This window comes from Microcebus murinus, chromosome 12 (genome assembly GCF_040939455.1).
Source record: "Microcebus murinus isolate Inina chromosome 12, M.murinus_Inina_mat1.0, whole genome shotgun sequence".
NCBI lineage: Eukaryota > Metazoa > Chordata > Mammalia > Primates > Cheirogaleidae > Microcebus > Microcebus murinus.
The window spans coordinates 88,307,123-88,319,743 of NC_134115.1; the positions used below are offsets into that span (position 1 = coordinate 88,307,123).

At 37.9% G+C, this 12,621-nt stretch overlaps 1 protein-coding gene across 19 annotated transcripts in view; it reads right to left on the reverse strand.

The window, feature by feature from the left end:
• Positions 1-12,621, reverse strand: part of FNBP1 (formin binding protein 1) — a 132,829-nt gene that overhangs the window by 46,863 nt on the left and 73,345 nt on the right. For all 19 annotated transcript variants that reach the window (XM_020289517.2, XM_020289521.2, XM_020289532.2 and 16 more), the window contains exon 6: positions 12,274-12,378. In XM_020289517.2, coding sequence (XP_020145106.1) covers positions 12,274-12,378 — 105 coding nt within the window. The remainder of the gene's footprint in view (positions 1-12,273; positions 12,379-12,621) is intronic.

Genomic DNA, 12,621 nt, shown 5'->3' on the forward strand with positions numbered 1-12,621 from the left:
CCACAGCGCCCGGCCCAACAATAACCATTTTTGATAAGACCTTTTTAATTCTATATATTTTTTCGTGTTTTAAATAAAAAGCATTTTAAACTTTTTAAACCTAAAAGATTAAGCTGCAGTTGCAAAATTTATTTCCTGCATTCATACTAACCACTTCCTCTTTTTGAAAAAAATTTGTTTTCTAAATTGTCACAGTGAACAATTCCTTCAGCTAACTAGAGTCAGACATTTTACATGAAACAGCAATCTGGGGAAAGCACTAGTGTTATTAACATGTTCAACAAAGATGTTAACATAGTGGTTACAGCAACGCACGCAAAAAAATTTAATAGTACAATTCCTTATATGTACAATAGCTAAAGTAGTCATCTTGCTGGAGACTGTTTCCCCAAATGGTAAAAAAATTTAACACTCTGCTACTCAGCTGGCTTCAGTTAGGATAGAACCAACTCCCTCCTGCCTGTGCTTTGCAAGCCTGCAAGGCTGATTCCAACTGAAGACAACTTTCTAAACTACTAAACTTAATTTGTTTTCTTGAGATAATTATCAAACTGATCATTATTCAAAGTTAATTCTTGCTTAAAATTGCCAGGATTGGCAAACTGTAGTAAGATTCCTTACCACAATTTTATTTTTCTCTTTAAAATATTCTACTAAATATGACACATAAAAGAGTACATGCATATTTTATTGTAATTATAAACATGAAATTTCATCTTTTATCACATATTTCTTAGAATTCTACCTTAATTCATAAATCACTCAAGATTTCCTAATTCTGCTTCACCAGAGGAAGATCTATGTAGAATTAAAAAGCTACCAACATTCAAAGCCAAATATTTTTAGGAGTCATAATATTATACAAAAAATGGAATGCAAACTCCCCAAGAAACCATGCTATTCAGTACTTGTGGTCAGGATTTTAATTTAATTTAACATGAAAAATTTCTTCAAATCGGGTTATATAATAAAAATTCATAATTAAGCCAGAAATAAGGAAACCTCTCACATTGTATAGAGAACTCTTCTGGTTACTTGACACTCAGAATTGCAATGAATTTGAATGAAAAAGTCCTATTAACTTGTCATGGAAAACAGTCACTCATAAATTGAGACTCTAGCAGTAAAAGAATCATCCAAGTTAAATGAAATTAGACCTACAAGAAAAGGAAGAAATTGTTACTGGAGTTTAAAAAACATAACTTGAACTCAACTAACAATTTCTGCAGCTGTTTGTAACCACTAACTGCAGTTTCTGTTAAACAATATCCTATTTTGCATTTAGAAATTATGTAAGAGCCAACAGTCACAAGGCAAGGGTGAATTAGAGAAAGGGAATTATTCATTGCCTGACATGGATGAACTCAGTTTAATGCATGCATTTAGAAAACACTGTTCTCTCTGTTCAGAAATATTAGTTCACATTCCATTCATTTTGATAACCTTTTCCTTTTTCATCCCAATATCACACTAAACCAACCACAGCACTATCAGAACACAAAGATTAGGTACTGCCTCTCATCCAAGTTTGTCTAATATGGTATTATTCCAAAGCAGAGTGACAGACAAACCTTGATTTTATTCCCTATGGGGCAAATGGGAAAATTCACAACACAGTAAACTAAGCATTAGGAAGAAAAGGAAAGGCAAGTTCCTCAAAGCCAGGGATTGCGTGATTATGGGTTGGTGTCTACGCCACCTCCACACCTTAACACAAAGTTAATGAACAATGAGTGAGGGAATGAATGAGAACCACTCACAATTTAAGAATTCCATCAACAAGCTAAGTATTTTTTAAAAATCAGAAGCAGATTATGAATCATTCTATTATAATAATCCCCTTAAATTAAAGAAAAATATTTTGGGGGCTATGTAAAAACAGAATTAGGCAAATTTAGAATTTAGTTGGATAAAAAGCTGTACTAGGCCGGGCGCAGTGGCTCATGCCTGTAATCCTAGCTCTCTGGGAGGCTAAGGCGGGCGGATTGCTCAAGGCCAGGAGTTCAAAACCAGCCTGAGCAAGAGTGAGACCCTGTCTCTACTATAAATAGAAACCAATTAATTGGCCAACTAATATATATAGAAAAAATTAGCTGGGCATGGTGGCGCGTGCCTGTAGTCCCAGCTATTCGGGAGGCTGAGGCAGTAGGATTGCTTGAGCCCAGGAGTTTGAGGTTGCTGTGAGTTAGGCTGACGCCACGGCACTCGCTCTAGCCTGGGCAACAAAGTGAGACTCTGTCTCAAAAAAAAAAAAAAAAAAAAAAAATCTGTACCAAGCAGAAGCAAACTGTACTTAAAAAAAAAAAAAATTGTTAGAAATATTTTTATAAAATAAATTAGTGGCTACTTAGAACTCTGGTTTTTATCTTCCAAAAAAAATCTGCAAACTATAACACTTGAACTGTTGACTCTGCTAAAAAAAAGTCCCCTATGCACTTCTCCACACACTACAGTCCAAATCCACAAAAAATAATCAAGAACACCTGAAGAGTTAATTGCTCAATGTGACAATGAACAATGTCTTTTGGTGCCAGGTCAATTCTGATGTTACTGGGCTTCTGAGAAATGGGGCTACAGAGAGGCCAGGCTCTCCATACTCCTGAGCATGATCGTTATAAACATGTGACATAGAAACTATCACATTTTGGTTGTCTAGGCCTTTTCCGATTGTACAGCAATATTTTGATAGCAATGATGAAAATTTTCAAATAAATGATCACCCAAATATCAACTAAAGGCATACCAAAAGAGTTTATAGGAGTAATATTTAAAAAAAAATACATCCATGTATTTGTTACACATGAAATAAAAGATTGGTATATTAGACTTCATTAAAATTGAGGACTTCTGTTCATAAAAAGAAGCCAGAACAAAAGCTAACAGTATTATGCACAGGCACACACACTCATATTTAGAATATATGAAGAACATCTGTAAGTCAGAAAGAAAAAAATCTATTTGAAAATGAACAAAAGATTTGGGCTCTTCACAAAAGAGGCTATTTAAATGGCAGATAATGGCATATGAAAAGATGTTCAACATCATTTTTCATGAAGGAAATACAAATGCAAATTAAAACCACCACAAGAGCACAGTGGCCCACACTTATTTTTATTTATTTATTTATTTATTGAGACAGAGTCTCACTTTGTTGTCCAGGCTAGGGTGAGTGCCGTGCCGTCAGTCTAGCTCACAGCAACCTCAATCTCCTAGGCTTAAGCAATCCTCCTGCCTCAGCCTCCCGAGTAGCTGGGACTACAGGCACACGCCACCATGCCCGGCTAATTTTTTGTATATATATTTTTAGTTGGTCAATTAGTTTCTTTCGATGTTTTTAGTAGAGACAGGGTCTCGCTCAGGCTGCTTTCAAACTCCGGACCTCTAGCGATATGCCCGCCTCAACCTCCCAGAGTGCTAGGATTACAGGCGTGAGCCACCATGCCCGGCCTGTGGCCCACACTTATAATCCTAGCACTCTGAGAAGCTGAGACAGGAGGATTGCTTGAGGCCAGGAGGTTGAGACCAGCCTGAGCAATAACAGGGAGACCCTGTCTCTGTCAAAAAAATAAATACAGGCCGGGCGCTGTGGCTCACGCCTGTAATCCTAGCTCTTGGGAGGCCGAGGCGGGCGGATTGCTCAAGGTCAGGAGTTCAAAACCAGCCTGAGCAACAGCGAGACCCCGTCTCTACTATAAATAGAAAGAAATTAATTGGCCAACTGATATATATATAAAAAATTAGCCGGGCATGGTGGCTCATGCCTGTAGTCCCAGCTACTCGGGAGGCTGAGGCAGGAGGATCGCTTGAGCCCAGGAGTTTGAGGTTGCTGTGAGCTAGGCTGACGCCACGGCACTCACTCTAGCCTGGACAACAAAGTGAGACTCTGTCTCAAAAAAAAAAATAAATAAATAAATACATAAAACCACCACAAGATTCCATTTTATGCCCATCAAAAGGCTAAAATAAAAAGACTAACAGTACCAAGTGCCGGTGAGGAGGAGCAACTGCTGCAGGGAGCATCAGTAGGTATAACCACTTTGTCCAGCTTTTCAACAGGATCTACCAAAGCTAAACATACCTATGACCCAGCAACTCTACTCATAGGTATATACCCAAGAAAAATGAGAGACCTTGTCCACCAAGAGACATGTATAAGAACTTTCATAGTAGCTTTAGTCTTAATACCCTCAAATTGGAAAGAATTGAAATGCCTATCAATAGGAGAGTGGACAAACAAATTACAGTATATCCACACAATAGAATGCCATGTGGTAATTAAAAATGGATAACACAAAACACCATTATATGCAACAAAGATATGAATCTCCCAAACATTATGTTGAATTAAAGAAGTCAGATACTAAACATATATCGTATAATTTTATGTGAAGTACAGAAACAGGCAAAACTAATTGTGATAGAAGTCAGAATAACAGTTACCACTGGGGCAGGGTGTTCACTGGATCCTGCTGGGGCCCTAAAATGTCCCCTATCTTGGTTGGTGGTACACGATTTCATACATACACAACATACATACATACATACACAACATTTCATACATACACAAAAATTCATTGAGATATCCTCATAAGAGGTGGCCACTTCACTGTATGTAAATCACACCTTGATAACAACCTATTTTAAAAAGGCCCAAAAGGATATTACGCTTAAGGAGGATGGCAAAGAATACTTTAGCTTTATTTCAGTGTTTTAAGTTTTTATTTTTACAAGAAAATCCTACATTTGAGTAAGACTCACATGGTTTAAGTTTCCCACGTTCCCTTCCAGCCCTTTAACTTCTCAATGTTGCAAAACAGACAGTAAGGTTACCTTCCTTTCCATTGCACTTTCAGCTCAAACACCTGAGACACAAGCCAGGGAATGACCTATTCTAACACATATTGGTTAACATATTTACAAACCCAGATTAACTAATTCCAAACCATTTCAAGCTCACTGGAAGTCTCCAAATTTAAAACTCTATGACGGCCACATCTTGGCAAAGGAAGAGACTACATAGTTCCTTGAGTTTTCATTGCCAATAAAGACCATTCAATTAAGCATATTTCCTTCCTTCATTGTTCCTCTAAGGTTACCGTCCCCAGTCCCTGTTCCGAGGACCTGTAGTGGTCCGAGGCTAGTTAGGGACAGCCACAGAGCTTGACCATCCCCCCACCCCCACCATCAGTGGAAAAATTGTCTTCCACTCTGCAAAAGGGGGAGGGGCCTGCTTACAGTTGCTCCCCATTGCTCACATCACCACTTGAGCCCAGCCAGCACCCTCAGCCCCAACCCCATGGAAAAACTATCTTCCATGAAACCAGTCCCTGGTACCAAAAAGGTTGGAGACTGCTGCTTTAAGGAACATGGCATGCTCATACATCCAAATATGCACTCTTGCCCAGAGATAAAACTGCCAGTTTCTTCTTGTATACTTTATACATATAAACAGCATCTACTTTTTTTTAATTATTAATTTAATTTCTTTCTTTTTTTTTTTCACCTCAATCTTGTTTTCTAAGCATCTACTTTTTTTTTTGTTTGTTTGTTTGTTTTTTGAGACAGAGTCTCGCTTTGTTGCCCAGGCTAGAGTGAGTGCCGTGGCGTCAGCCTAGCTCACAGCAACCTCAAACTCCTGGGCTCGAGCGATCCTTCTGCCTCAGCCTCCCGAGTAGCTGGGACTACAGGCATGTGCCACCATGCCCGGCTAATTTTTTTTTATATATATATCAGTTGGCCAATTAATTTCTTTCTATTTATAGTAGAGACGGGGTCTTGCTCTTGCTCAGGCTGGTTTTGAACTCCTGACCTCGAGCAATCCGCCCGTCTCGGCCTCCCAAGAGCTAGGATTACAGGCGTGAGCCACCGCGCCCAGCCCTAAGCATTTACTTTTAATTAAACTGGGTGCCTCAAGGATAATATACTATCCTTGTATAGGGACTAGTTTAGGTGATTTGAACACGGCACTTGTGAAAAGCGTTCTTTCAATCCATACGTGGGCCATTTAACTTCAGAAAGAAAAGATCAGGCTCATTCCAGATTCTAAAGGATTTAGAAAATGCATGCCTGCATGGAGTTCACATCCGCTGTATCATCAAGCACCAAGTACAGTTGAGAAAAGTCCACCCTACAGCTACACGTCTTTGTAAGTGTAGGCTTATCATTCCAGGGCTCATGTGGCTGGCTGCCAGAAAAAAGAGGATGAGTCACTTCAAATGTAATTAGATAATTCAATCATTTTCAGAAACCAGGGGGAAAGACATCGATGTCAGATTCAAGGACTATCAGGAATCATGGTGGGAAATGACATTAAGCAATGATAAGAACTGAAACACTGCCTCCATTTATCTTAATACTGACACAGCTTCACAGGCAATAAAGCAAAACCTGATAGAACAAACTACTGGATATTTTGGGAAATTGTAGGGTTTCGAGTCACATTGGAAACGAAATAACTTAAGAATTTCAATATTTAGACACTGCTCTATCAGCTTCAACATCTGTAATGCCAAAATTGAGTAGCTTATATCCTTGGGGAGGAGGCATGTAGTACTTTCATAAAAATTACAAAATGATGCTCTCAGTATAAGAAAAAAACACAAGATCTTTTGAAATATTCACATAGTTGAGGATAGCAATTCAATTTGGAAGTACACAACAAAAGTTCTAACATTGCCTTTGGATCCAGAAAGTATACTTTTTTTTTTTTTTTTACGTTAACTGCTTTAGAGCTGACCTGAGGGAGAAAAATGGAGGCAAAAAGTCATGCTGGAATTTTCTGAACCACAAAGGGGCCAGAATTCATAGAGCATGTGTGGACCATAAACCCTAAGTGGAAAATTTACACTGACGCAGCTTGGTAGCGCCCCCAAGTAAGCCTGCTTCCTGGAGAACCCACTTTCGACCTAGGCCTCCATCACCATAGATAAATTTCCAGGAAACACACTTTCATAATCACTCACAATCTGCTCTGGACCTCACACGTGTCTCTGCAGTGACTTGTAACATCTTTTAAGACTGAAATATGGGGAATGATGTAGCATAACACAGAAGTCTTGCTGGTCTGTATGCAATTTCTTACAGTACTTTATGAGTAAGTTTCCTCTTTAGTAATATCATGAAGATCTTAAGAAAAAGGTTAAAAATGCATAGAGCTGCCAGCGGTGGCTGGCTTAGTGGCTTCTCTGTTATGTTGAACTACCTGGTGAAGCTGGGAGTATGAATGCAAAAATTGGGATGATATTTCCCTCTATAGTAAAACAATGGGTGAATGCAGACAGCTATATCCTGGATCAGGTTTTTAATTTTGATCAAACAAGTCTCTATCAAAAGTGTTCTCATGGTCCTGCATCTCCAAGCAAGGAGGGCAAAGACACTAATGCTCAGTGCAGTGAAAGAGGCATGTAGTCTATATTTTCAAAGACCATTTCTGTGAAACATCTTAAGTAAAATATTAACAAAACAAAGAGGGAAGGAAACAGAAAAAGTGACACCAACGGAAGACACAAAATAAGACAGTGTACGGGACTCCAGACTCTACAGGGGAAACGCAGAGATTGAGATTATCAGAAATCAGCCATTGGCCATTTGCAAGAGACACATCTAAATACGAGGACAAAGAAAAGTGTGGAGTCAAAAAGTATAGGAAACATTTGCCAGGCAGTGTCAACCTAAAGAAATCTGGTCTGTATCAGGTAAAACAGACTGTGGGGCATAAAGCATACTGGGGAAAGAGGACTGCTATACACTGATGAAAAATTCAATCATACCGAAGATATTGCAAGTTTTAACTTTGTTTGATAGAAAAACTTCATAATAGAAGAGCAGAGTTGACAGAAAACAACAAATCCTCCATCACTGTCATCATAATAGTTAACTTATGAATCACTGGGCACATCCTACAAATGGTTCTGAGTACAGTTTACATATTAACTCAATTAATACTCCCATCAGTCCTGTTCCTCAGAGTTTATTTCTCTCAGAAAATGTTAAAACAAGCTGACAAAAAAATCCTTAATGATAGGAACATCTGGGTAACACCATCAACAAGTTTGGCCTAATGAAATATGTAGAACTCTACAGCTAAGAACTGGAGAATACACATTTTTTTCATCTACTTATACAACATTTATAAATGCAACCAGGCCATAAAATAGTCTCAATAAATATGGAAGGCTCAAACTCATATAGACTCCCTAGGACCACTGTGTGATTTAATTAGAAATTAATAACACAAAACTAAGTTTAAATAGGTCATATATTTGGAAATTTAAAACCATGCTTCTACATAAATCACAGGTAAGAGATTAAATAGTAAAAGAAATGAATAATATCTAGAAATGAATGTTAATAATACTACATATCAAAATTTGTGGGATATAGGCAAGTAGGACATCTGTAAACTTTTTGATTTGTATTAAAGAAGAAAGGTTGAGGTAAGCATCTGGAGAAAGAACTTCTTTAAAGGGAAATGGACTGGGTGAGGTGGCTCACACCTATAATCCCAGCACTTTGGGAGGCTGAGGCAGGAGGACCACTTGAGCCCAGGAGTTTGAGACCAGCCTAGGCGACATAGCGAGACCCGGTATTTACGAAAAAAATTTTAAAAATTAGCCAGGCATGGTACACATGCCTATAGTCCTAGCTACTTGGAAGGCTGAGTTGGAAGGATCACTTGAATCCTGGAGTTCAAGGCTGCTGAGCTATGATCATGCCACTGCACTGCAGCTTGGGTGAGAGAGTGACTCTGTCACTAAAAAATAAATAAAGTTAAAAAAAAATAAAGGTCAATGGAATAAAGCCAAAGACAATGACAGAGGAGGAGAAGGAAGAAGAGGGGAAGGGGCAGGGGAGGAGGAGAGGCAGGAAGAGGAAGGGAAGAAGAAATTAAAAAAAAAAAAATAGAAAAGAAAGGCTCCATAAAGATAAAATTTGGTTTTTAGGTTCTTGGAAAACACTAATAAAAATGATATTTAAAAAAACTAATCCAGAAAAAAGAAAAAAGTATAAATAAATAATATTAGGAATATTGGCAATAAATAGAGGGGATATAACATATACAACAAAAATTACAGTGAGAGCATATAATGGGCAACTTTTTGCCAAAACATTTAAAAACTTACAATGAAACAGATATATTTCTACAGAACCTAGTATAACCTATACTAGTATAACCCACTAGGATCAACCCAGAAGAAGTAGATAATAAAAAATTAGATCAGGCCGGGCGCTGTGGCTCACGCCTGTAATCCTAGCTCTTGGGAGGCCGAGGCGGGCGGATTGCTCAAGGTCAGGAGTTCAAAACCAGCTTGAGCAAGAGCGAGACCCCGTCTCTACTATAAATAGAAAGAAATTAATTGGCCAACTGATATATATATATAAAAAATTAGCCGGGCATGGTGGCACATGCCTGTAGTCCCAGCTACTCGGGAGGCTGAGGCAGAAGGATCACTCGAGCCCAGGAGTTTGAGGTTGCTGTGAGCTAGGCTGACGCCACGGCACTCACTCTAGCCTGGACAACAAAGTGAGACTCTGTCTCAAAAAAAAAAAAAAAATAGATCAATAGTTACAAGCTTTCCCACAAAGAAGTATCATAAAACATTTAAGAAATAATTTTATTATATATATTATTTCAGAAAAAAGAACAAACACACCAAAATTCATAAGTAAGGCAAAGTAGAACAGACAAGAAAGGAAAATTATAGACCAATTTCAATGAACATAGACCATTTCTGGGAAAAATCTTAAGTAAAATATTAACAAATTCAGCTATGTATTAAAAAAAATACATCATAATCTAGTTGAGTTTGTCCCAGGAATGCCAATTTGGTTCAATGTAAGAAAATTGATTAATGTAATTTACCACTTAATGAATTAAAGGAAGCAGAAAAAATATTTAATGATATTCTATATCAAGTCAGGCTTAAATAAAAACAAACCTCTTGGCAAAATAGGAAAAGAAGGAAAATTCTTTAATTCAATAAAGGGAATATTAAAATCATTCTGGGCCAGGCGTGTAATCCTAGCACTCTGGGAGGCTGAGGCGGTAGAGTTGTTCAAGGTCAGGAGTTAGAGACTAGCCTGAGCAAGAGCGAGACCCCATCTCTACTAAAAATAGAAAGAAATTATCTGGACAACTAAAAATATATATAGAAGAAATCAACCTGGCATGGTGGCGCATGCCTATAGTCCCAGCTACTCGGGAGGCTGAGGCAGGAGGATTGCTTGAGCCCAGGAGTTTGAGGTTGCTGTGAGCTAGGCTGATGCCACGGCACTCTAGCCCCAGCAACAGAGTGAGACTCTTTGTCTCAAAAAAAAAAAAAAAAAAAAAAAAAAAAAAAAAAAAAAATCATTCTGAACAGGGAAACATTTGAAGCACTCTCTTTGTAATCAAGGACAAGATAAGGAAGTCCATGAGTGTTTCTCCTCAGCATACTGGTCATAGCCAGCAAAGTAAGATAAGCAAAATAAGTAAAAGGCATAAAGATTGGAAAAGAAGAAATAAAAGTATCATTATTTGCTGGTGACATGACTGTCTCTACAGAAAAATCAAAATAAAAGTGAAAAGATAGTTTAGGAAGGCACCTGGCTCTAATTTTTTTTTTTTTTTGAGACAGGGTCCTGCTCTGTTGCCCAGCCTGGAGTGCAGGGGCATCGTCACAGTTCACTGCAGCCTCCAGTACACATTCATATATAAAAGTCATGTGTTCTCTACTCCACATAAATTAAGTCTCAAAAATCTATTGTTGAATGAAAGAAAATCAAGTTAGAAAAACATTAATAAAATATGATTTTGTTTATATAAACATGAAAAAGAGACAAAATTATAACAATTTACCCATTGGTGATACATACATAGATACTAAAGCTATGAATAATAACACCAAATTCAGGACAAATTTTACCTCCATGGTAGAAATTAGGAGAAGGATGACTTCATCTTTCTCCGAATTATAAATATATTAACATATATATTTAGCACAAGTGTATGCAGCACAATATATATATGACACATATACTGATTTTACCTCATTTAACCTAAAATATTTTTTAAATAAACTTTGAATCAATCAAACTTACTTTAGTTGAATAACATTTTAAATAATTTGGGGAGCTGACCACTTAGTGGGAACTTATGGTGAATTTATGATAATTATGGTAACTTTATCAGCAAATTAATATGTCTTTTGGTAAAATACATAGCCCCACTTTGAGATTAAACACACATATAGAGAATATGTCTCACTATGTTGCTCAGGCTAGACTTGAACTCTTGGGCTTAAGCAACCATCCCCCCTCAGCCTCTTGAATAGCTGGGACTACAGGCATGAGCCACCAAGCCTAATGAGAATATGTATTTTAATATGTTAAATAATTTTACAGAAAGGTATATTAATATATACCTAATCTTTAAGTGAGGTATTTGGCAGAATTGGGCAAATATTAATTCACACTATTACCCAACTAAACTCATCTTCAACTAATCTGGCAAAAGCAAAGAAATCTATGAAAACACAGGGCTTTCAACCATGTGCAGCACGAGGCTGTGAATGCCCAAACAGCCCTGGGCAGTAATGAATGAATCCTGTTATGTAACAGCCTAATTCTGTTTACACTGTATTGATGACTTTTATAAAAAGAAAACTCAGCTTCTAGGGAAAAAACACATATTGCGCCACAAGAAGACACAGTACAAGCTTTATAATACCCTTAATTGCCTGTGCAAGTCCATTTAGAGAAAGCTTGAGAGGACTTACAAATGCACGCCTTTTGCTACACCCTCCCTGCTAGCAACCTGCAGGAATCAATTAGAAGCCAGGCGGGCAGTGTGAGGCTCTTCATCTTTTTAAAGGAAACATTATGAGCAGCCAAGCTCTTCCAGATGGCCCTGAACCATCTCCTCGGCTCTCAAGAAATTGACTTTCTCTTTGAAAACCCATTAAGAAAGAGCCACAGCCTCCTGAAACCACTGTCCTACATCTGGTCATGATCTAAGTCTCCGCATTATCGTCCTGGTGACTAAACAGATAAACTTCTCAAATCCTAACACTGAAAATTCCCCCCAGATTTAGCATCTGGTCCCCACTAAGGTTAACAGAAAATGAAAGCTACTCTAGTTATCATGGGAGTGGGTTATGTGGGGGAAGACACGGCTGCAGGCAGCCCCAGTAGGGTGCCCTTTTGTGACCACATCAGAAAGGGGAACTTGGGCATGGCTGTCTGTGACGAACACTCACAAGGGAAATGAAAGAGAGACTCCCGCTTTCACCTCACCTTTTCAACATCTGCTTTTGTGACATTGATGTCAGCATCCATTTTCTCAAAGTACTGCTGTGCTCGGTCAGCCTCTTTGCAGTCTCGTTCAAATCGTCTTTTACTCTAAAATCAGAGGAAAATAATTACTTATGAAACCATGAGATTCCTATGAGAAGATATAACTTTACCTAAACTCCAAAAAAAAAAAAAATTCTTGTCTGAATTGATTTATGTCACGTATTCTGAAAGTGATTTTTAAAACTGCATTTATTTCCACCATAACTGTCTAATTGTTGTTCTTTCCATATGACTTATAGAAAAAGACTCTACTTGAGCTTTTCTGGCTCAAATTTTAAATAATGGTTT